The following is a 26231-nucleotide window of genomic DNA, read 5'->3' on the forward strand; positions in this document are numbered from 1 at the left end:
GGGTTGTTTTTTGGTTTTTGTTTGTTTTTTTTCCCCAATCCATATCTGTGCTTTGCTTTGGAAACTATTTGACTATTCTTTGGGATAGATACCATGGTCCTTTTTCTATTATACTTCTCCCCGAAAGGTGTTGCAGAGCATAATGTCTGTATTGGCTGCAGATAAATTGGTTGCTGTCTAACCACAAAACTCTTACAGTATGTGAAATAAAAAACTTCAAAATTAGATTTGATTGGATGTAGCCTTCAGTTCCTCAGTGGACTGTGGATTACCAGACCCAGAGAGAAACTGGTATAATAACTTTTTTGCAATTTAGATGAGGTTGAATTCCATGAATCTAGCTCTCTGATCATTTATTATGTGCTAATAATTTTGCATATTGAAAAAGGGTATCACATAACAAATAGAAACTTTCTCCTATCTGCAGTGCCAAATGTTGAAATAGTCTTTGACTTGGTCCCCTTTTTAAAGTGAATCAGGTAGTTGTGAGACTGAACCCATTCTCAGTGATTGTTCTGTATGAATTTAATATATTGTGCTTCCCAGTGTTACAAATGAAGTGCTTTCCTTTCATATTATCATCATCAAACTTCATTTGCAGTCGGAATCTTCTAGGATTATTCCAGATTTGTACCAGGTAATTAATATATTTCCCTTTAATTTATAAGCAGCTGTAACTGTTCCTCCATCTGTGGTTTGTTCTTTCAATTTCTGGACTCTAAGTGTGGGGGGGAAAAATACAGTGTTTTTTCTGAGATCACGTACGTGATGTATGAAAATAAATTCACTCGAAAGAGTAATAACTCATATCTTTAGGGCTTAAAAGCTAAATTTGAATGGATTCAGGGAATAGTTTGCATGCTAACTGGAAAAGAAAATAAAAATGGTTTATTCTGCTAAGATAGTCTACCAAGTTTTTGTTACACAGTTGAACTTTTAAAAAATGAGCTTATCTAGTCACTGCATGTTACCTTATGTGCAGGAGACCACCATTTATTTTTAAATATGCTTTAAACACTTGGAAAATTAAGCATTAACTTTAAAACCTAATAGGAACACAACAGAGCAACCACATTTTGAAAAGGGGTGGTATTTACGTTATGTTGTTTCTTTACATTACTGGTCTTTCTCACCAGGTGGAGCTACGATACATGTCTTATGGATGAGTAGTCCAGCCGTTATTACCAGATGACTCCAGAGAGCTTTTCCCATGCTTCACAAATCTGTTACAGCTTTTTAATTTCATTCTTAAGAGCATCACCAGTAAAGTAAGCTTGGTTTCCATGTCTTTATAATATGAAATGTACTCACAAAGTATATAAATGTATATACATATGTATATATACACATATAAATGCATATAAAATAACCACAGTTATTCTGTAGTCAGGAGTGACTTAATAGCTAAATGCTTTGCTACTCTTTTTGATGATACTCTAGAATTTCTTAGAGCTGCTTCGTGTGGCAGGTTTTTTGAGAGAAAGCTTTAAGGCTTTGACATTTCAGTTCCCAAATCTTGGAAAATCTTGGCTCTTTCATTTATTAAACATGTGTCATCATCTGGGGGAACTTGGAAATACTTGGTTAGTTGGATTCTGTTGACTTTAAAAGCATCAATGTATTCATTTTAACAAAACTGAGTATTTTGAGCATAAACCACTGTTCCTTAGTCCAAAGGCTTTGATATGCCTGTGACAGATCAGACCTGCCATTTGCGACATATTTTTGGTGGTTTGGATTACCAGCCTCTTGAGCAGTGGTGACTTATTAAAACATCTTATTGCATCATTTCAGCACTTGATGAAGTTTGACTTCTGTTCATCAACTATCAGACTTCAAAATGTCCATTATTGTGAGTTAACCCTTGAGTAAAATTACTGACAAAAATATTTACGGTTTTGAGTGTGTTGAAATGCACATTTAAGCAATGAATAAGACCTCTTTAATGCACAGGAAAGTTGCATTATTCTGCTATGCCAACTACATTATGTATGTTGGCCTCTGAGACAGACATGAAAGAGTAACTTAAAAATTAAAATACTTGTGTGCTTTCTTTGCATTAATTTGAAACAGTRTCATTGTGTTCCCTGGTAGCCATTTACTTTCACACCAAACTGATTAAATCTACTGACACAGTCCATGTAAACATTCTTAGAGGAGCTGTTTGAAAAAGACCTGCTGTTTCTCTAACACAGTAACAAGAATCCATATGTAATTCAGTATGTTCATTTTGGCTTTTGTGCAAGATTATTACATTTCTAATAGAGCTGAAGATACCTGCGTATATGCTGTTCAGTTTGCTGATACTGTAGACCTAACCAGTGCTCTTGGTATTTTCTGTGGTGCTGTATAATTGGTTGAGGAGGGGTTATATTCTGTACTGTAACTCTGCTAGAGACTAGTGGGAGATGTTTTGTGTTTTTTGATAAATTGAGTGGATTATCTGTAGGCCCTTTTGGTTTCAATGTTTGAACACTTGAGTTTGATAAACTAGTTTTGTGATCATATGTATACAGGTGGCAGGAGATATAGTAAGATTGTGGGGATTAAATTAATTTTCATATAAAACCCAATGCAGTCAAGTATTCTTTGTCCTATCTGTTTTTGCTTTTGTATTTGATACTTTGGTGTAAAAATAATGCTTGTTTATAAGCGGTAGCAGATATTTTTTTAGTGATATTAAGAGATTCCATGAAATACATACCCAACTTTGCTTAGCATAAATGTTATATTAGATCTTGTAATTCGTGCTGATTATGGAAGATTTTCAAATGCATATAAGCTCTCATTGAGAATTCTCATCCTCCACAAGAGGATTCCTTATATAATTAAGGATTGTATATACAAATAAATATAAGATTAGAGATCTAATTCCCCAAGAGTAAATGCTATGCGTTAGTGACGATACTAGTATCAAGATATTGTTCTGGAGTACTCAATTCATAGTTCTTCAAATTCCTTTCAGTATCATTAATACACAGTGTAGTTGTATTGCCTATTTTAAGATATAAAATGAAAATCTAAAGATATCATATTGTTTCTGTATTAGCAAAATGGAAATACATACAAAATCTTATAACTGATTTAAACTGTAATCAAATCAAGTAAACATTCTGGACATTATTAGGAATGAACAACAATGGACACATTTGGGTTGCTTTAAGAAAAGATACCTTATGAATTACTGTGCATGAATAATATTAAAATAAGTACTACAAAATTGATGAATTTCAAATTCATATAAATGAAAAGTACATGTATATTGTCTTGTCTGTTCCAGAATCTACAGGACGTAATGCTTAACCCCATTAAGAACTTTGCAACAGCAGCAATAGAAAAACTAGCCCATAAGTGATGAATACCATTTGTGCTAGTCTGTGGGAAGAGCAAGATGAAAGAACACCAGACAATTCATAAACCACTCAGCTAATTTTGTGTTAGCTTTTGAAATGGATTTTGAATCCAAACTGTCTTTTGGCATAAGAAACTTCATATCTGGATTTGAATTTTTGTAGTTAGAATTGCAAATGGGAATTTACAGAGGTGCACCCTTCTAATGAAAATATACACTTTTTTTTAAAAAAAGAACAAAAGGAAATTTATTATATGCAGGTTGAGTAGAGCAATGAAAAATGGGCAGATGTTTTTATACAGAAATTGCTTCATCTCTAGGTTCAGAAGCGCTTTGCACACAGGGCTTAGCTTTGCTGGCCATACTAGACACTGGGCTTCAGCCAGAGACTTCTCATGTTATTACCGAGCTTCTCATCAGGCAGCAGAATAGCACGTCTAGTGTGCTTATTCTATTACTAATACTGAAGCTGTTGATTCCATTTTCTGTCGCATACAACCTGAGTACCAATTTACTCTTCATGATGGTGATTATTGCAGGCTGCTCACAACTTACTGCTCTGTTGCTGTAAATGATGGAAAGATATTGACTTCTTCCCCACATGCTAGTCTGAAGGTGACATTATAAATGTTTCATTAACTCAGCAAGCTTCTCTAATCACTTTAGAAAGGATGAACTAATACATCCTTGCAATGGTACTGTTCATTTTTACTGATGTGGAAATTAAAGACTGAAAGGAAATGACTTGCTTAGAGTGACACAGCAGATGGGTTAAAAAAAAAAAAAAGTCTAGGAGATTCTGGCTTCCAGTCTTGTGCTGAGATCAGTAATATAATGTATTTTTTTAAAATCTAGGAATAGACAGTGAACAGAAAGAGAAGGACCTATGGCAGAAAGAAGGAAGCAAAACACACTGGAGGAAATAATAGAGATGACTGAAAAGTAATAGACCTAGGGAGAATGAAAAGAAAGACAAGGTTAAGCATGAAGAAGGAAACCATGGAGAACACTTACCATCAAGAGAGGTAAGTGATAATCGATAATGCAGAACCACATTTCTCTATAACCCTCTTGTTCCCTGGCGCCTTGGCGATTGTGACTCACAGGTTAGAAGGTAAGAGTAAAGAATCATTTAAAAAAAAAAAACCTTAATGGTTGTTCAGGATAATAGTTCAATTTTATGGTGGGTCCTGAGTGAGAGACTGATTCCTTGCTCAAGCAATGAGTAGTTGGACTGCAAACAAAGTGCCATCACACCTGCTGTTCTTTCCTCCCTGTTAATTTTACTTATTGTGATGTATCATAAAGGATTTTAGGAGACGAAGATGGTTAAATTTACCTTGGTTAATGCTAGGCAGAAGAATGCTTAAGAAAAGCAGTTTTATTCATGTATTTTTCTTGATAGAGCTGTTTTTCTGCTTGGATGTTGTCTCTGATATGTATCCAGTATTCTCTTCTGCGATGTTTTTTCACATTGGTATCAGTCAGACAATGAAACAGATTAAACACTGTTGAAATAATCCACTACAGAAATCCTGTGCCTTAGGAATGATTGCTGCAGCAGTAAAGAGATTTTGGATACTGGGTATTCTTGAAATAGTTCCTGGGATAGCTTCTGCCACCAACAAACCTTATGGGACTATTCAGGATTTAAATGTAGATGGCAAAAATATGAAGGGCATTATAGATTAATATTCATAATGATAAATTTCTATAGATAGACTATGTATTTGGTGGAGATGTATCTTTTGGTGCTGCTACAGCAAAACAACATAACATTGTGGTTTTGGATATTAGATTAGTAAGAAGGCAGAAATCTGTAAAACTTTAAAAAGGCCTGTTGCATACTAGTTGTATATAGTCAGCAAGTTCATATAGTAAACAAGATGATAATTATTTAGAAAACAAAGCTATAGATATCAGGTGTATACATCCCTTTGTAGCTGCTGACCAGAGGGAAAAAAAGGGGGAAAAGGAGAATGTTCCAGCCCTGATCAGAGGTAAAAATGCTGAATAATAATAGTATGTAATGCTATATATACACAACAAGCTTATTTCTTAAATGCACATTCTATTTCTCAGGTCAATAACACGTTACTAACCTCCCAAACTCTACCCCCTGAAACTACTATATCAATTCTCATCTTAGAGGGGATTGGCTAAATTCTAATTCTTTTCTCTATTTAAAGTAAAGAAAATGACTAAACTCTTGTACAGGTTGTATTGTATTATGTAAAAAAAGTATTATTGCCTATATTACTGTAGTTTAATGGACAAGCTTAAGAGTAAGGACAGTTCACTATTACTACATAGACACTGCATGGTTAATAACTTGCTTTTTTGGAATAAATACTATCATCAGAGGCAAAGTTTCCAAGGATGTAGTCAGTAGAAATTGGGGGTCGGGGGGAACCCACCCCAAACCTGAAGCCTGTGCAGTTTCCAAGGCATGTGCATTGTACGTTATGACAGAAATGAAAAAGTAGAGGCATAATGAGTGAAAGGCAAAAACCAAGCTAAGGATCATACTGCGTCTCCAGCAGTGAGTATGTTTCGTTAACTTTTTTTTTTTAATTGCTCTGGCTAAAGTTCAATAAAAACAACTGAAAATGGCAGTGGAGGAATTTGTATAGCTCAAAAATGAAACAGTAACTTTAAAGTAAAATGAGTAACTGAACACCTTTAAGCAGAGACCATTTCAGGAACTATGTAAGATATTTTGCATCAGAACATAAAAATCAAGCCAGCAACTGTCACTAATGATCTGTGATGATGGAAATAAAAAGGTCAGGAAAAAATCCTATTAACTTTTGCTGCAGTTTTCTGTTAGGCAGTTAGTGTTTACCATTATACTATCTCAAAACAACTAAAGAACAGAATCATTAATTCTGGCATCCTAGCATGGAAAGCGCTAAGGATAACGAACTAAGTTATTTGGAAGGAACTGAGTTTTAATTAATATGTACGTGTGAAGAAAGAAACAATATAATGGATTTTAATAGAAAGTTCCTTATTTGTGAATTTGCCTCATCTTCAGAGAGGAAAGCAAATATAATGAGAAAAAAATTAACACTAGGAAAGCCTTATGCTAAACTCTGAACACATTAATTTGATCTGATTTGGGGTTTTTCCCTTCCTTTGCCAACAGAAGGCAATTATATGTTTAACCAAGTACATAATGGTGCTCTTGGGTATATCATAGCAAAATCATATCCAGACCTAAACGTCAACTGCGCTGTGATACCTCACAGCAGGAAACCAGAGGAGCAGACAATACCAGCCCTGACCAGAGCGCACCAGAGCTGCCTCCCACAGCCGGGAACCTGCACCGCAGCTACGCGAGGGCCTTGTCGAACGGGAAGCACCTTGAGGCACCTGTGTCTTCACCAAGCACTACGCTGAATTCTTGGATACCTTCCTGAGAGCACCTTTATCTCTCTTAAACACAGGATTATTGGTATAACTTATCAACATGACTCAGCTTGAAAAAACCATACTGGTGGACAGACGAATCAATATAATAGCAAAGACTCAAGTGGAAGATACTGTTAGAAATTTAATGAAAAATGGAAATTGTTTGCTATAGAATGACCAGACACAGTGATCTTTAAAATGTTTCAGTTGATTAACTAGTATTTTAGCCTGAATAAATTATGGAATATATGTCTGAATTCAAGATGGAAGAGAGTATAACATACAGTATATTCAGGTAAATGCATAGGCTTTTCCTTGCTATCCAGTCATGAACTTCTCTTCAATTTCCAATACAAATCTGGGTGTCCTAACTACTTTGTCCTATTTCTGAATAAACCTTCCATCTAAGCATGCATCTGCAATTAGTCTAGGCACAATGCATAACTAATACTGTCCCAAAAGTTAGTGCTTGCTCTTCCAAGCCTCTCTTGCATGGCATTTAAACTAGTTTGATTTCCAAATTCTTCCTACAATTTATAACAATTGTTCCAGGCAGTAATTTTCCTGAAAATGCAAAAGATTATTTGTTCCAGTGCGTTAAATAGTATGTTAAATGTTAAGTATGAATAACATGTATATGGTTTTACTTCTGTTAAATGTTAAACAAACATATTAAGTTCACTTCTCTGGTGATGTGTGGTACTTACCTGTTGATACTTGCTTGTTTTGTACAGATTTTTTTTTTTTTAAACAGACAAACCCAAAGTGGCTTTGAGGCCTATCTTACAAATTAAATGACATTTAATGAAGACAATTCAGACCTACTTACTCATTTTTAGGTCACTCATCATCCATTATTACCGCCTATGAAAAGAGGCCAGATTCAGCTCACAGTATTGCAAAGGGAAAATACCAGATTTACCACATTCAGCTACTTAAAAACTAATCCTCTCCTCATAGAAAGTAAGTTTTATTCACTTCTGTCATATACACTGATTTAACTGAATTTTGAGGAAAGACATTCAGCCTCTCTTAATGATGCCGTATCCCATAAATACCATAAATAATAGTTTGTTGCAGGTTCTGTTAATGTATTAAAAAAAAGAAAATTAAATCATTAGTACACCAGTTTTGTGACTTAAACAGTTTAATGAATATATAAACAAAACACACATAAAGCAAAAGATTAAGATAAAATTGTTACAACCACCATAAGCTATAACAAAAATTTTTTTACAAGCCTATGACTTGCACTGCAGTTTTTACAAAACAGTGTATCACAAAGCAATATCGCTCCTTGAAAACTAAGACTTAGAAATCAAAGATCACAGTATTTACTTTAAGCACATCATCTACTAGTCAAACTAGCACTGATTTAACTACTTTTCAAAGTCTTCATGGCACTGAATGTATTATATATTAAAGCTTGGACAAAAACCACGGATAGAGTTCAAGCCCAAAAAGAAAAAAAATGCATGAAGAGTCTGACAGAGGTGTAGATCCATGTCATCATTTAACAGTGGTTCCTAAACTTTTTGGCTGTGCATGTTTATCACAAACCTCTTTGTAGATCCCTATGACAGCATTTGCACAGACTGCTTACCAGGTTAGGCTTTGGGACTGTGACTCCCAAAATGCTGAGCCTAGACCCTAAACCACAGCTCTGCTCAATCTGAGCAGTGCAGTACTCCAGATACCAGGTATCTGCAGGAAAGAGAATCATCCCTGTGTCCGCCTTCCATATTCCTTGCACCCAAATGCCTTGTACATTGGGAAAGAAATACAGGAGCAAGGCTTCATACAGGCAACACCTGAGAACATTACAAGTTTACACGCAAACCTGAAGCAAAATGTAAAAGAAGAGAAATGGTTTTACTAATATGGACTTTAGTCTTTCAGCAAGTTAGGCCCTGACCTATTACTTTTGCCATTCACAATACTCTGGTTGTTGGATTTATCACACAAATGTAGTTTAAGTTTAGTAAGTTAATGCCTAATGTTAAATCCGGACATAAAAATTCTTGTTTCACAATCCAAACTTTAGTAGAAAAAAATTCATAAGCAACAGAATTGCAGAAGCATAAACAACTAATTTAGTTGCAGGCCTTCTCAAAAAGGAAACAAAACAGCACTCAGTACATACTGAAGTTGAATACAGACTAGTACCTAGGAGGCACAGAGATGCAATCATTTTAACAGAAGCTTCCTTATACTCTTTACAATTGTTTAGATAAATACTCCATAAAGATTAGAGAGGAAATAATTTGTAATTACACTACTGTGTTGCATTAGGAATGCTTTTTAAAAGTCTGTACCACAGTTTTTTTGTCACCCTTTTTAATCTTCTTTAATACAATTAAAACTAAGCTATGTGCAATAGCAGCTTTGTCTGGCATATTCTACCTTAAAAAAAAAATCTTAAAAGTACAAAATTCAAGCTGCTTTTGATTGCATTTCAGTTATCAAATCTTCATGGGGCAGAGATGGAGGGGATAATGGCAAATGCATTTGCTGCCCCTTAGAGGAGAAAATGTTTCTGTACATTCCAGTACTTCTATTTTTATTTACTCCCATGGGCCTCCCCCACACTCTGAATTTAACTTCAAGATTCCAAGATAAGGGAGAACCTGCTCCATGGGAGAGGAGGCCACAGAACAGTTGTTTCTTTGTTCCTATCCCACCTTTCCTTACACAATAGCACGTATTATTCATTAATGTAGTTCTCAGCCACGCCTGCAAGAGGAAAATGCCTCCACACAGAATTTATAATGTGTTTTGTTTGAATGTCAGCCCTAAACACGTACAAAGAGCAAGTGTTGTCCTCGCATTCCCGTGCTTGGTGGTGTGGGTAGTTCAGATATATGTTCCTACTGGGGCATGGGTTGGTTGAAATAGGAAAAGACTGCAAGAAAGGCAGCTGCAGCATTGCTTTAAAAATGCCTCAAAACTTAACCACAGACAAGTACAAACAAACAAACAGTACAGCCACAAGAACTTTCCTATTTCAACCCTTAAATTCATTCTTTAAGGTGCTTTTTATGGTATCTTATTTACCAAAGACCTATTTCCTTGGTGGAGTTTGGAAAACTGCCAAGGGACTTTTTATTCTTTTTCAGCTATTCCATGAATACCTTCAGCATGTTCTTTCACTGACACACTACAAAATTCAGCAAACGACAACTATTTAGGTTTTAAGTACAAATAAGACTATTAGCCATCTAGACTTCCTCTTTATACACATGTATAAATAAATGACACCACAAGCCTTCCTTGATACAAGAAACCAAAAGGCATTGATTCAAAGGCTAAAATAAATAACAGCTGAAACCACTGTCTGTGGCACTTGTTCAGTATTTTCAACACTAAAACTCTCCTATAATAGGTTCCTAGGACAAATTTTTGTGTATCATCAACTTTTTTGTTGTGGGAAACAGCGACAGAGATGCTTTGGCACTGCAAGTCAGTGCTAACGTGACTGACTTCTGCCAGGACAACAAAACTCATCTGAAATCTGCAAGTCAGGACTTTGTAACATTAAAAGCAGGCCTTCTAAAAAAATTGCTTTTGCCAAGTAAAAAACCGTTGTTAGAATTGTCCGTAATTCTGTACTGTTTTGTAGACATTTAAGTGCCTCAAAATAACAGTTTGCTGAACAGCAACAGAGTTAAGACAGATGGTATTTTTGTCCTCTAGTACATGATTATGCAGAGATCTGTAGAGAATCATAGAGATCATGTTCACACCAAAGGATAAAATACAGAAATTTGTACAACTTGCTACCATTTTTAGTCAGCCTACTAAAATGTGGTTTTGTTTGTTTTTTATTGCTAAGCAAGAATGTACATACCTCTGTCTATTCTGTATGCAGAATCTGAATTTTTGGTATCAGTTCCTTGGTGTATATTTTTTGTTGAGGAATACAGTATATAAATAAAATAGCAAGAGTTGAGCTAGCCAACCAGCTTCCAGAGTACAGCACTGTTAGGAACAGTCCGTGATATTTGCAACAATAGTAAGAAAAGTGTTTTTCTTTATTCTCACAGCAGCTACTTGCTGCATGTTTTAGCTATATACGAACATTACATACTTACAGAAACGTCTGTGCAACTGCTCGGTGTTTGCAATGAGCATTGTTGTCCCCAGTTTGTAAATGGGAGAAACAAAGATTAAATATACAGCTGGCTTATTATTGGGTAACAAGTGTGAGATGCTTCTATAGTTGTGGTTTGAAGGTTCTAGAGCATTTTTCAGCCAGTGCTCTTCTAGGCATTACAACCACCCTTTGGGGCAGGACTGCGGGGCAAGTTGTGCTTCCAAGTGCAGAGCTCTGAGGTACAGTGCCACCCTGCAAACCTCAGCTCAGCGCAAGTCAAACAGCTTTAAACCACAGTCGTGGCACAATGTTCCAATGCAACACCCGAGATTGCTCATTTGGGAAGGCTGCAAGTACTAACCCACCCCCGGCAGCATCACAGGTTAGAACTGTTGAGCAAGCAGCAAAGGTTGTCACAGATTATTGAACAGTTTGGGCCCAGCCAGCAAGTATGARCATTGCTTTTTGCAACACACAAAATTTGAGCAACCACATCAAACCGCGTTTAAATAAAGTTTTTACAGCCTTACAAGGGTAGTTCCATTCAAATGCTTATGTAGCATATGAACACACAAACACAAGACTTGACTTATCATTTATATGGCAAAGGTTGCAAAGAACATTTTAAATTTTGCTGCTCAAAAGTGAACATGTTATCTGCATCCTTACCAAAGGATGCAGGTCAATCCTGGAACACGAAAGAATACAAGTATCCTTTTACTGACACCTTTTTTAAATTCATAACGAAGAAGGTGTTTTGCTATGCAATTTCTAATATGAAATGTTTTGAAATAAGTCTTCATTTCCCACCAGAATAAAACAGCTGGGCTATCTTGTATACCTGGGATTCAGGATAATATCCGTTAATTCATCTCCTCCGCAGTGCTTTCAGCTGACCTTAAAACATGCTGTTGTGCAAGCAGCCTGAGAATACAGAATCTGGCCGCAGTTCTTTTTACTTTTCTAATATCTATTTCCAAGTCTGTTCCTCAGTTAGTGCCAAACCAGCTAGAGATTGTCTTGCATTTAGTGCTTTCATTCAGTTCAGTTTTGCAAATGTTTAAAAACAACACAAAAGCAGACTGAAGTTTCTCTAAATGGCACAGCATACAACTGCATATAATGCACCTCATTAAATGTTCATAAAAATGCCCATCAGTAATGTTTCTAGAGCCACCTGGATTTCTGATACTCCTTGTTACTACCCAGAAATAGCTCATCATGTTTCCCAGATCTATGCTTTTTTTGTTTTCAGATTAAAGCCAAGGATTAAATTACACAACTGCAAGCACCCTCCTGCTGGCTAAGTCAACTCTTGCATTATAGTAGTTACACCTTGCTTTTAGTCCCACCCTTCCTTTTTAATTGTACTTTATTTTGCTGTAGCTGTGCAGTTCTCTATTCCTCAGAGCTCACCTTGCCCGAGCCCCTCCGGGGAACGTGTCTTTCACCTCCAAAGAATCTGCCCAGCGAGTCAAGTAGACCCGAGTCTCTGTGCCTTGGCGATCCATGCCTAGCGTGGTCTGTAGTGCTCGCAGAGGCCATTTTTGATCCGTGCCGGAAAGAGGAGCGTTTTTGTGAAGCCATCAAATCCGAGTTCTCTGAAGCTGCTGCACTGTCCTCTTGGATGGTCTGTAGCTCGTCTGACTCGGAAGGCCGATCTTTGAAGGTGTTGTCCTCTCTCCCTGGGGCATCTCGGGAAAAGAGGCGGATCAAGTGGGGGCGACCGGTCGTGTCAGCTGGGTTGGCCTCGTGCCAGGCATTCTTCGGGTCTGCTGTGCCTTTGGGGTCTGTCACCGCTGGGCTCGCCGTGGAGGTCCCATTGTTCTGGTTCACATCTGCCTCTCCTGCAAACAACAAGGATGAGATATGAATACAGGCCTGTGACAAACAGAGCCCTGCAACAATGCTGCTTTCTTTCCCTTGCCTTGAGTTAGTCATTTCATACAAACCCTGTAATATGTGCGGCTGTAATGAAACTATGTTCTCGCCCCTGACAGCCTTCAAGAACATTAAGCTATCTTGGGGCTGAAACGATGATGATGTTCTCACAAAAAAGTTCGCTGTCCTTCTAGGTGTTTTTTTAAATTGGAAATATTTCCAAAATAGATTAATACAGTTTATTAGAAGCACAGTTGAGATTCATTATATTTATGCAGAAGGCTTCCTGATGATAAGGCTTTCAGTTACAATGTGTGGACAACTAAAATTCCAGTACTTTCCCTTGAAAAACGGAACTCAACTGTGCTTTTTTTCCCCCCACCCTCAAAACGGGGGGGAAAAAAAATGATGTTGAAGGACTGTGCCTTTTCAACTGCACATTTTCTCTCCATAACATTGGAGCTTTTGTACCTGAGTGTTTTGTCCCAATTTGGAATTCCTCATTCTAGCTTGAATCAACAATCAAAAAAGGTTTAATGAGGTTGTTGGGCCTTTTTTTTTTAAAAAAAAAAAACTACTTAAATTGTCCTCATTTAAAAAAAAGAAGTGGAGAATAATAACCGAAATCTCTGCCTGGCCTCACACAAAAGTTTTCCTCATGGATGGTCTCCAAATTCTACGTACAGTGTCCTAGTTCTGATCCTGAAGGCCTGGTGCAAAACTCTGATTTATCATGGAAGACTTGTAAGAAGGAAAAAAAAAAAAAAATTCTCAGAAACAGATGAGCACTCAGCCAAGAAAGGCACCAACGCAGACCTTGTTGGTATGAGTGAAATGTTTGCTGACTTTTCTACATTTGTGTTCTAATGTAGAATGCAAGTTCTACATTTTTTTCTACCCGAAAAAAAAAGATTTATAGCACATTTAAACCTAAACATGTAGTAGCTCCTTCTTTAAGCAGTAGTTAACCGTCTCTATACTTATGAGCAACTTCAAAGAAAACTGAGGAATATGTCTTACCTACAACGAGCACCACAAAAGCACTCAGTAGTCTCCTGCTTGAAAAGCAAGCGTCAAATTAGACACTTCTCACACTCACCCCATGTCAGACAAGATAAAATTTCTTTTAGAGTTAACAGGACTTGATGTTACAGAGATAAGGTAGTCAGTCACATATTACCTTCAGTGTCTTCTGAATACCTTATTAAATCCCAATTTGATTTGGTCCTTGTTGCCATGAGAGGGTAGGACCTGGTAATGTTAGGTTTTCAAAGTACTTGGGGCTCAAGCACTTTGCTGATTCACCAGAGCAGTTTCTGACTTTATGACAGTCATTTTGTATTGCTTTTCCCACCCACATACGGCATTAAAGAAACCTTTTCTCATTTAGGCTTAGAATTATTCTGAAATAATTTTATGGATAGCCACACAAGACAGCAATAATGGTTTCTGCAGATATGTACCTAGTGTTTGTCAGGTTACAATTTGTTGTAGTCAGTCAATCAGCTACAATTCTGTACAGCTTTTCATATAAAAAGATAGCATGCAATTCAATTGTGCAACTTCAAGCACTACCTAGATGATACTGGGGAACTTCAAGAAAATTCTCTTTAGTTAAAAAGTTTGAATGTATTTTTCAGGAATACAATTCTATTTAACCACTGCTAATTGTCACTTAAGACCACATCAATTGGGAAAATGAAAGTTTTTGCTGACAACTTTGGGATTTTTGGTTTTCCTGGGGAGAGAGAAAAAAAAAAGGAAGGGAAAAAAAAAAAGGTGCTTTCAAACTTAGTAGAAACTATTAAATCTCCCAAACGGTTTTCTTGAAAGAATGAAATAGAAAGTAACATTGATACATGGCACTTTCTGAAACTGCAAAACTTTTTAAACAGAAGCTATAAGCCTAGATTCTATACCATAATAGAAATTCATTCAAGGAGAGAAAAAAAAATAAAACAAAAGAGCTATTGTATTTAATTAAATGCATTAACAAAACACCAGAGCATCTGCATACTAATATTTTTTTACAACAGTTGAGCTTTGTGTCACTGAATACGGTTATTTGTAAGCAACAAAGAAGGGTATTTGTGCCACAAAAGTAGCTTCTCCCAATGCATACGCAGTGAGCTTAAGTATAAATCTTTTGTGTATGCTCTATTTTAGTAAAGAAAGCATGCATTTAAGTTTTTCTCCAAATTTTCTGCACTGTCTTCTCTAGTTTTTAAAAATATATAGCAGAGAAACATGGTTCATATTTGAGCTAACTAATCAAAGTCTTTGTGTGCATTTTGAGAAACAGATGATTTTAATAATGCCTTAAAAATACCCAGAATAGGTCATGTAAACATGTTTGTTCATTTAGAAACAAATATTTTGATTTCTTATTTTAAAGGAATAGCCTGTTATGAGTCTAGTGCCTATGACAGTGATTCCCTTTTTGATTTCTCCTTGCTAGATGAAGCTTTGCTTCGAAAGAGTCACCCTTCCCGCAGTGCATCAGTCGCTGCCCAGCAAAGAAGAGGGCTTCAGGCATTTTTTTTTAAATCCTCTTGTAAAATGGGTCAATGTTAAGTATAAGTACAGCAGAACACATTGCCATAGGCATTATCAGAAGGCTATTATAGTGTATACTTGTCTGTTTACAGTTAAGTGAATAAAGTCTTTGGAAGCTGCGCAAGGGAGCCACGTGCCAAGCGGGGGTTCAGCCAAGCGCAAGGAGCGCTCCTGGGGGCAATGCCACCTTCCCGCTGCTCTCGAGCCTGCTGCTGGCACAGACTTCCCTGTGCATGTCGGTCACGGAGTGAACGAGCCATTTGTTCCCTGCATCCACAGTCACTCCCAAAAAGAAGGAATAAAGGCAGACCAAAATGTTGGAACAGTCTGTTAATGAGACAAAAATTTATGGAAATCGTAAAAGTGCTTTTAATCGGGATTAAAACCAACCACTGTTGCCCTTAAGAGGGGTTAGGCCACATCGATATACTTCTCAAACCCCTTTGTCTTAGTGCTCAGTTTGACATTAATAGTTTACCCTATTCCTCGAGAAGCAAAATAAAGCTCTTATATAAGCCTCAAATTAGCTGGGACCAGTGGTTCAAACTGTAACTGCTGTCAAGACTCGTGGAGATCTGTTTTATACAACACACAATCTCTGACGGAGATCCCTTGGAAAGAAATATGCTCCCTTTTGGGTCACTTGGTAGAGCTGCTCTACGGTTTTCCCTCCTTGTGTGTATACAAGTCTGTAGTCTTCTTCCATATAGCTCAAACACCTCTTTCCAGGTTGTCTGCTATGCGTTCTAACATTTTAAGTAAAAAAAAAAAAAAAAAAAAAAGTTTTTTTTTTTTTAACATGGGATTACATTTTTTTTTTTTTAAATCTGCCTCCACCCCTTTCTAGTCTTGCTTTCTTGCAGCTACTTGTAATTCTTCTACACCAAAGCTCCCATTCTTATGGCTGCTTCCTCTACAAATGTTCTGAAGTAAATGAGGAAAACAGTTGATAAAACCTGAAGTGTATTCCTTTAGTTTGGATTCTCAAGAAAAACTTAGTTCAACAGTCACAGCATACTGCAAATATTAACTGTAATGATATATGGTAGCAGCTTAAATATTTGTCTGAAATCCTAATGATTAGGTACTATTTCCTTAGTTATAAACACCAGAAGTAGGTTAACTAAATTTTTAAGACTACAAATATTTTAATACACTGTACAGTAACTATAGGTGGCTGTTACTGATTACTAATTTCCTTTTTGTTGTCCCTTTTTTCTCAGGATATGAACATGAAAAAAAAATTGTCTCAATTTTAGGGACCTTTTAGATCAACATTTTATTTTCATTTTCTAAGTGATATATATAAGTGATGCTCTTCAGCATATGAAATAGACAGGTATTTGTCCCTTACTATTTAACATGATGAATTTCTCTAATCCTATCCCTTCTATGATGAGCCAATCGGGCAGTCAAATATAATGCAGCACAGTTCTGATAATTCTGATGCAACTGCATTTCAGTATGTTACTGAAATGCTGACGCTAAAATATTATTAAAGTAAAACATCTGGGATTTTGCACCGACTTACCTGTATTCAGTCATCTGAACATCAGGAGGTTATGCTTTACACCTAAAAATTGCACAGGCTTCGTAACACCTAAGATTTCAATATCTTCAGTAAGCTGTAATAGTAAGCTGTACATGCAGTGTCGTAGTAATAGTCTGCCTTGCATTACTTTAAGAGGCTGAAAAAATACTGTTCTGGAAAATGGGGCTTTTAGTAACGCTCCTTGTAATATCAAGACATTTGGAAAGAATGAAAGGATAGAAAAAGCAAGTCTATGATCACTATACATGGGCTGCAGTTGAGGTTCACTGGGTTCAAACTGCTTTAAGATAATAGTGTTTCTCAGCATTTTGTCTTTTCTTTTTAGACAGTTAAGTCTTTTAGAAGAAGGAACTTAAGGAATTACTTTGCAGCAAGTACAGCATGAAGCACCACAGGGGGCCCTACTTCAATTGCGGTTTCAAATACTATCATGAAGTCACATAATTTTATTTTTTCCTCCAATATCACACACTTCTCTTCAAACTCTAAAGTTCTTGAGTAGCTGAGGCAATGGAGCTTTGTGCATGCAGGTAAACGAGGAGTCTGAACACGAAGCAATAATTACACACAATGATATACTATGAAAGCCAGGATCAAATAAAAACCAGGCCAATTCAACCCTTAATTTCCTTGGAAATAGGATTCACCTGTCTGCTGCTCAGCAGCCTCAAGTATCAAAGGCAAGTGCAGCAATAACTCTTTATGCTGTGGACTGGTGTAGGTCATCCGGCAGAAATAACAAGGTCAGGGGTGGCTTCTAGCCAGAGCTCTCCACTGGAGACGGCGCAGAGGAGTGCTGCCCCAGCCAATGCCTCAGCGTGCAGGGCGAGCACCCGCCAACCCAACCAGTGTGCTTGGAGAAAGGGAGATAGAGCAGGGGTGCAGACCAGTAACTGGTGCAGTGTAAGGTTCGGCCAACAAGGCTGCAGATCCCTTAGTCGCTTTCTGAGGAGTTTAAGCAAATACAGGAGTTACCGATTGAACTCCTTGAGGAGGTTTTACTTCCTCCTGTGAGTACGCATGAAAGAACCAGGTACAAACTAGCTCTGAGTTTTGGGCTTTGCTGCAGTGCAACGCACAGCAGAATGGAGGAGTGTCTGTAGCATTTAGGCTTCACTAAATAAATATTTGGGAGAGGGAGAAAAGAATTATGTTTGCGTCGTTAAATTTAAGCTGCAAAACTGGATTTATCATCTTCGTTGTACTAAAATACTACAAACAAAAACTGGCTCTCAGCCTAACTTCACTAATGTGGTTAGAAGGCAATATGCCATCAGACATTTTACTTCACAGATCTAATTACTGTTTTTGTCTGATGCCTGTCAAATTGTAGAAAATCAATTTAAAAAAAAATCTGTTTTGTAAATATGTTGCATGCAATCTATTCCAAACAAACAGTTGGTCATAGCTCTCTGACAACAACTAGACTTGATCTGCTGGTGCATTCAGCCATGACTCAAATATTTTCCCATTTCCTAACCAAATGAATGCAGAGAAAAATGCCAGTATGCCTCATGACACAACTTCACATGAGTGTAACTCTCCTACTGTTAGTCAAGAGACCACTTCCATTGCAGCCGTCTTGCCTACCTCCATCCCAGCCAAAGCTTACCACTTTTGAGAAAAAGATTCCATCCAAAGGTAAATTTTGAGGATAAAATTAAGTTAGAAACATTTGAAATATTCAGCATAAGGACAGAATAAAATGGCTCAGGTCTTTTATAATTCAAGAATTGTTTCCTTTTCAAACTTTGATATCAATGCCTGTGCTGTTTTTAACATGCCGTACTTCTGAATAATGTTTGCAAATTACTTTTTAGATACCCATATCTTACAATAAGTTGAATGTACCTTGAATTCTATGTGTAGCCAGTATATTTTAATAAGATATCATAAGCCTTACATTATTTCCAAAGTGAGGTTTAGTTGGCTGTAGACAGTATCATGCTAGCTGGTTGCATCAGGCCCTCAAATAAAGATCTCTCTATAGTTTCAACATAGCTTTGTAGCACCGGAGGAATGCTTGCCTGCACAGGAGACTCAGCTTTCCCTGTGGGCTCGTCAGGTCAGCCTGTAGACCAAACCTCCACAAAAATAAGGAACCTTCTGCTAAGCGTAAGATGCCCTCCTCTGACTTTCCTCCTTTACTGTATACATTAGATACTATGAAGCATATAAGAATCTGAACAGACAAACAAAAAGTGATGAAGGAGCCAATTTTCCATTCTATCAGTCAGTCTAACACAGTTCTATATTGATCTGATGAAGCGGTGAATAATGGGTCCAATTTGGCAGGTTTTTCCTTATAATATAGCTATAGTACTAAAAACAGAATAAGGAGTGCAAAAGAAAAACCCTTACCCAGTATAGGTTCATAACTATTTGTGTTACTAGCAAAGACTTATTTACTTCCATTGAGCTAAGTTCAATAAAAGACCAGGTTTAATTCTGTGCTACATCTTGTGTTAGTAGAGATCATTGGAGGAGCCTCCTGAAAAGAATTTTACTAGTGTTGATAAAGGCACAACACATTTTTAGAGTTGACATTTTGATTGCATTGCTGTGGCCATGAGGAATGAAATTTTCATTTAAAATTTCACAAGGAAAAGCACCTGACAAATGTTGCTTTCCCCTGGGTGCTTGATGGTTTATGGAACACCATGTTTTAGCTGTTCTATGCATGCAATATTATGTCATCTTGGAGCCACTGCTAGAATCAAAACTGACAAATCAAATATCATCTATTAATCTTCCCTAATATCTAAGTGTTAGCATGGTCGCTTTCTGCCTCATAAAACATCTCAGCTCTCCATGCCTCCCTGGCCCTCTTCCACTGGAGCCTTGCTGTTGCAGAAAAGCAGAAGCCTCCTTGCAGCACAAAAATATAAAAAATGTTGGGAGGGGGGGCAGGGGGAAGCCATGGGGGAAGTGCTAGTTCACATCCTATTATGCAAGTACCTGTCTTTGCAAGTTTAGCAGGAGAAAAGCGCAACTGTATGTCCACATTGTTTATGTTTGTATTTTGAAGGAAATAAGTACTGCATTCACTCAAGCAGAATAGGAGGTGTCATCTGTACTGAAAAAGATATATGAAGTAGAAAGCTAAGCTGTAGGAAAAAAAAAAAAAAATCAAATTGCACAGGAGAATGACACCCAGGAATTCTTTCATAAGCTGCCAAGAATAGATACTAATTACAACACTAAGGGGAAAAAAAAAAAAAAAAAAAGGAAAAAAGTGTAGTTCCTCTCACTTTGGTTCTGAGAGTAATTTGAAATGTATTCCAGATCTGCAAAAACCCTGGAATATCTGACATACTTTGGCATGACTTCATAACTGGTTGTTTTACTAGCTAAGACACTTAGTAAAATCTTTCTTGAAATGATTAGCAACCTTCTTTCCAAGGGCCAGTAAATGAAAAACCTACTGGCTGCCACAGGTGTCTGTCCATGTTCTGACATGGGAAAAAAGATAGCTTCCAAGCTCACTCAACAGTTTCTTCTCACTTCCTTAAGTATGGACATCACTGCACAAGAGTGGGTGTGATTACAATCCTGAGATGCACCATTTTTCAGGACTTCCCTCAGCTACATTAAACATAATTCCCAGAGTTGATGAAGTAAAATTTGAAAAACCTATCTGTGAAGTAGTGTCTGCTGAAGGCTACCAATACTGGAGAGGTCGTCTGCCAGAAACATTCTCTGTTAGAGCCACTGTTGATTTGCTTAAGAACAATCAAAACCAGCAACTCCATACAGCAAGCCACAAAATAATGAAAAATCGAAAGCTCAGTATTAGAGCAAAAAAAGGCGAAGAAATAATTAGATAAGACTCTCCTACCTCCAAGAAAATTCAGCTAGGGGAACTACTACCTTCCTGAATATTTAACGTTAGCTTCTTTATCCCGTTTCAAAGACTAGTTCCTCTATCTGTAGATAACAAATTGAAGAGGTAACACAACCAGGACCATCTGTCTAATTTTCTATCAGTTCATTTAAAAATACAAGACTGCCTATGAGAGAAAACAAAAGCCTTCCATATTCTGTAAAAACAGACCTGTTTTTACAGGTTTTGATATTCTGTTTTAATATTCTGTAAATATTGAACTTGTATGCAGCTATATCTCATCTTGCTGCTCCTAGTCTTCTAATACAAGTTTCAAGAGTTGAGGGTTTGCAGCTTGGGGACAAGAAAGGACTTATATTTTACTTCATCAGATTTATATTTGTTTTCTCTTCCACAAGAAATGGAATGTTTTTCTGCTGAGTTTTGAACTGTCTCCTTTTCTTCCAGAAATTATGAAAAATATGTCAAAAAGACATTTTATTTTTAAAGTACTGGCCTATTCTATGCATTGTTTGTACAAACAGTACCAGTTTGCATGAGTGCTACAGAATCTGCTTAAAATAAATACTCACACTTTTCTTTCAACATGGCAACAATTTTTCCAAGGTGATATTTATACTGAGACAAACTAAACTATATGCAATGTGTCTCAAATTATGTTATTTTACAGCAAGTATCATGTGTCTTATCTGCTTTTCTAAGTTTGTCCATATAATTTACAGGGACCCACCGCTAAAAGATGGATGTGATCACATACCAGCTATACATATTGTCCCATAACAGATGATGCTGAAACTTAAAACCAGAGGTACAACAGAGGATTTTGTTTGCCTGTTTAGTTGTTGAACCAACTTTAAAAGTCACACTGCCACCAGATTCCTCATGCAAGGAATTAGCTGGTGGCAGGGAGGGAAGCTGCCTGTTGTCTGTGGCTCTACTGAGCTGAATTCCTTCCCCTTCCCCTGTTCTAATGGTGTCACGTAGTGCAGGCTATATATATTGCAGAAATTCAGTGATGCATCTTTGTAAAAAAATTACCAGTTACTCCAACTGTAAGAAGCCTTTCAGAAAAGTTTTCTATCCAGCCAAGTTATCTAAGCCTTAACATATCTGCACTGAGCATCTACATGTAAACAAAACTACCTATTTGGGATTACTTGGCACAAATCACAGGGAAAAGAAAACTGTGCTGAACTTTCTCATTTGCCTCATGGCTATATGGAAATGTTGTATGCTTGAGCATATTTAAGTACAGAAACATGCAAATAAAATCAGTCAAAAAAGTTAAAAATATTCTATGTGGGGAAATTAATTTTGATATAAATATTGTAATTAAAATAAAGCCACTCCACTGCAGTAGCTGCCTTGTGCTCTGCCTATTTCCACAGCTGGCCACTTCGTTCCCTCTGCCATTGATTTACAAAGAAGAGACGAAAGGAAGCCCACACGGTGGCCTACCATTGCAAAGGAATGCAGCAGCGTAGGCCTGGCTTGCGGCCTCTCGCTCTTGTTTTCTAGAAATTCTGGCATTGCCTCCATTTGCTTAGGGTTACAAAGAAGAGCACAGAAAACAAAAAAGCCTGTGGCTGAAACCAGTGGGACTTGCTATGGCAGAAATTTGGAATCTATGAGAAGCATGTGGCAATTCTCCATACAACCCGCAGAGAGGTTTTTTTAAAAAACTTCAACAAAAGAATTTTATCCACCCACCAGTTTCAAAGAAAAATGTTCCTTTGTGTTACTAGAATATATAGGTTTGTTTTAATCTTAAGTATCTCGGAAAGAATACTCCCACAGTGAAGTGAGCTGGGGCATCATTGGTAACAAAAACAATTTCATGTACTTGAAGCGGAGAAACTAAATCACCTGGTTGAACCATTAGCATTTGTTTTCTTTAAAAATTGTCGACTGACTAGTATTAAACACAGATTGCTTGATTATTCATCTTCTCTGCTGTTGTCACACTGAGCCTGAACAATTGTTAGGTTACAAAACTTGTCCACGTCTGAAAAAAGAAAACTAATAGCACAACAACATTACTAGTACTTAAATCAAATTTTGCAATAACACACATTTTTTTTTGTATTTTTCCTTAGCAGTTATGGTTTTCTGAAAAATAACCAATTTCTGTCAATGCCACTGCTGAATAAACAATAATATATTTAGATTTCTTTTGTAACACCATAGGGAAACAGGGCCTTAAAATCAGCAGAGAACAGATTTTGGTGGAACGGGTGATGTAGCGACCGTGACTGAGCCAGCTGGTTCAAAGTAAGTCATTCAGAGCATGATGAGCAGCATGAAAAAACAGCTGCAGAATATATGCTCTTAAGAACCATCATGCAGTAGCTTGAAGAAAGTGCTTAGTAACATTACTATTTTTTCTTGATCAGAGGTCAAGTCTCTGTGTGGTAAGCTATAAATTGTAGAATAAAATAGTTAAAACCAAATACATGTTAACCAAACACGCCAACTTTAAGAAAAATACCTGGATTATGATCATAGGAAAAACACTTACAGCATGAGGCCATAAACCCTTATTCATATAAACAGCTTTAGCCCTACAGAGTAAAACTGTTCACGTGTGTTAAGTTTTCCCAAGACCAACTAACTAAAACTAACCAACAAAACACTTAGAGTATAAAGTATTGCATATGAGCTCTTCACAGGTTAAAAAAAGAAAATATGCATGCCTCTAGCTCCCCCAAAATACTGCACTGATTTACTGCTTTGGGAGCATTGCTTTAAAGTTTAAATTCCAGAAGTGCTTTATATAGAGCAGGAAAAACAAATCACAGTGACATTATTGCTCAGTTCTACAGAGAATAGCACACAACACATGTTGTGTATTTGGTAGCTATACATTATTTGCAGGATGCCTTAGTCAGCGTGCTTGAAATCTTCATGCATACTTCAGGCATACCATGCTGTATCTGTGGTTTTCTGCATTTTCACCATTGATATATTTTAAACTGAAGCTTTAAACAGTAAGCCCACTTGGTCCTAGAGAATCACGGTCAGTATGAAATCCGCACTGCAGGGAGCTGCTTCATCTGGTAGTCTGTAGAAGACCTTATTCCAGAAAAGTCCAAGAGACACTGCAGCGCCATAAATGATATTCAGAATATGAAATACTTATTGGCTAGTATTTCTGTATAAATATTTGAAATGTTGAGGCACAAATGAGCCCATAGTCCACTTTACATTGTGGTAGGCCCTTGCTCACACAAAGCAAAAGGAAAGTTCTAGCTACATGGAAGTTGATGAAAAAAATACACAGCATCTTTTAAAAGCCAAAAAGTGACTGTAGAGATGTTCAGAGTTGTTCTGACTGTACAGAATTGCAATTTAGACAATTCCACAACTGTTAGACAGTGTATTGGTCTCACATTATCTTCACTTTGGAATCAAATTTTCACCTTCTATCTGCGGTGAAAGGACAGAGGAGCAAAAGAGCGCAGGATTTTCTTCCAATTCCATACAGTTCCTTTTTGAAAAGCCATTAAACACCATAAAACTAGCTACTCACATCCTGGAAACTAATGGACTATGGGAAGTGTAAGTCTAAGAAGATTCATTCTCTTAAAGTTTAAACTTTGCTTTTCCTTCTTCTACTTAAAACACTATCGTCAAAGTGATGATAAACTTATTATCCATGATAAGCTCTCACCTGGCCCACTGTCCATCCTAGGCAGAGCGCCATGCATTCCTGTGGCTCTCTATCATCAACATAGCCAAATCTCAGCTCCTGCTAAGTCCTGAAAACCTCATTCTGCTTAAAAGATAAGCAGCTAACTGCAAATTTTAAAAATACAGTAAACACTTCACAGATGCATTACTTCAAGGATGTTCAGTGTTTCAGTTTTTAGTTTTCGGCAGCTTGACGATGTTCACTCAGTACAATTTTTTTAAATATATTTATATTATTGGGCTTCGAGAGGGTGACCGTGAAAACAATCATCCTGAGCTTTGAAGAGGAACACAAAAGCCAGGTTACTCAGCTGACAAACAAATTCCATGTGCTGTTTCCAAAGTCACATACCAAAACCCCCCACATCTGAATTTATGACAAGGATGCTGCCGGAGCACATAATCCCTTGGCCTGCATTTGGTTGGTCTCACAGTTGAAAATCTTTCTCCAGATATTGGGACAAGGAACACAGCACCTGAGGACTTTGTATCCTATTAACTATTGTGAAGCAAGGGACAGGATTTTTGTCATCATGCTCGATCTTGCTTGTCTAAATGGCTTTGTTTGGAAGCTGCATAATGAAGTACGTCAGCACAGATCTAGGGACAGAACTTATTTAACTGCTATGGCAGAATAAGCAGAGGGTATGAAAATACTGTAAAATATGTAATTAACGGAGGACATTGTTAAAATATTTGTTAAGGCTTTCGCATTTTTATAACCTATACACATTAAAAAAAAATAGAGGTAGTTTGGATAACACAGCAATGGTAAACTATTCAGAGCTTTCTTACTATTTTTTAGTTCAGCATAAAAATTTAAGATTTCCTCAGTAACAAAATTTAGTATCCACAGAACCATTTTTCAGAAGGAAATTCTAATACATGCTTGAACAACTGATATTAGATTTCACTGTCTGCCTGCCTGGGAAAAAGATACACTACAAGGAAATGCTATCTCCAGAATTTATCATAGGGTTTACAGCAGGCAGCATCTTCTTTATAATAGCCTCAAGTGCAGTCCTAAAAACAGAATAAAGAATACTTGAAACCAAGCAGGAAGTTCCAGCAAATGCAACAACGAATACAAAGGACTAAAACAGTCTGAACTGACTGAATTGGCACAGGGTCTTACAGCAGAGAAATTATTCCACAGAAGGAATCTAAAATAGCAGCAGACAGCCGGGAATGAAATATTTGAAAGAAAAATACCAGAGAGAGAGATGAGCATTTCTTTCGATGACTAAAAGGTTAAAGAGAAACATGAACTCAAACATTTAGAGCTGAATGCTAATGAACTTGTTTATCCTTCAAGCAATTCTGAGCATTCGCAAGGGAATCAAGAAACATATTACAAAAGGTAGCATGGAAATACTGTAGAATTGATGGTGAATCACAGAATCCGCAGTGTTAAAGTGTCTGGATTGAAGTCTTTCCACCTTGAAGGAAAGTACGGCATTTGCTTTTCAAATTTGTCACACTGTCCTGCTGCTCACCTGTATCAAGCAGCCTTTCCCCTTTTCTGCCTCCCACATCACTTGCCTGTCCCTCCTCCCACCTCCTCCTCACTACACTCCAGGTCGAAAGCTGCTGTCCGAACCTCTCTGCCATGCAGTCTATCCCAATTCCACAAAATCCACCTACACAAAAATCTTGATCCCTAACCGTACTGCTGGAGACTTTAGCAGACTTCCGGACAAAACTCCAAATTCACCTACAAAGTATGGTTGCAAAGCCCACCTGCTCAATTCCAGGCACAGTTGTCAATAGCTAGTACAAGTTCATATTCACTTATAACTCAAGACATATTCACTTTTAACTCAGTGAACAGAGTTACAGAGTAAAATGC

General features: G+C 37.2%; 1 protein-coding gene and 1 long non-coding RNA gene across 4 annotated transcripts in view; one reads left to right on the forward strand and one right to left on the reverse strand.

Annotated features, from left to right (window-relative positions):
• The window catches only part of LOC112971345, a 15833-nt gene extending 8270 nt beyond the window's left edge, over window positions 1-7563 (forward strand). Inside the window, exons 2-4 of one of the 3 annotated variants that reach the window (XR_003255315.1) lie at window positions 1137-1268; window positions 4208-4377; window positions 6604-7563. This is a non-coding gene — a long non-coding RNA (uncharacterized LOC112971345). Of the gene's footprint in view, window positions 1-51; window positions 1269-4207; window positions 4378-6500 lie in introns of those variants that run through there. The other 2 variants (XR_003255316.1, XR_003255314.1) reach the window with 2 other exon arrangements.
• Window positions 1-26231, reverse strand: part of MBP (myelin basic protein) — a 104075-nt gene that overhangs the window by 10718 nt on the left and 67126 nt on the right. The window contains exons 4-5 of the mRNA XM_026076704.1: window positions 12276-12706; window positions 6206-6208 (exon numbers count right to left, since the gene is read on the reverse strand). Of these exons, the coding sequence (XP_025932489.1) occupies window positions 6206-6208; window positions 12276-12706 (434 nt within the window). The remainder of the gene's footprint in view (window positions 1-6205; window positions 6209-12275; window positions 12707-26231) is intronic.

Source organism: Apteryx rowi, unplaced genomic scaffold (assembly GCF_003343035.1).
Source record: "Apteryx rowi isolate R43461 unplaced genomic scaffold, aptRow1 scaffold_437, whole genome shotgun sequence".
NCBI classification, from domain to species: domain Eukaryota; kingdom Metazoa; phylum Chordata; class Aves; order Apterygiformes; family Apterygidae; genus Apteryx; species Apteryx rowi.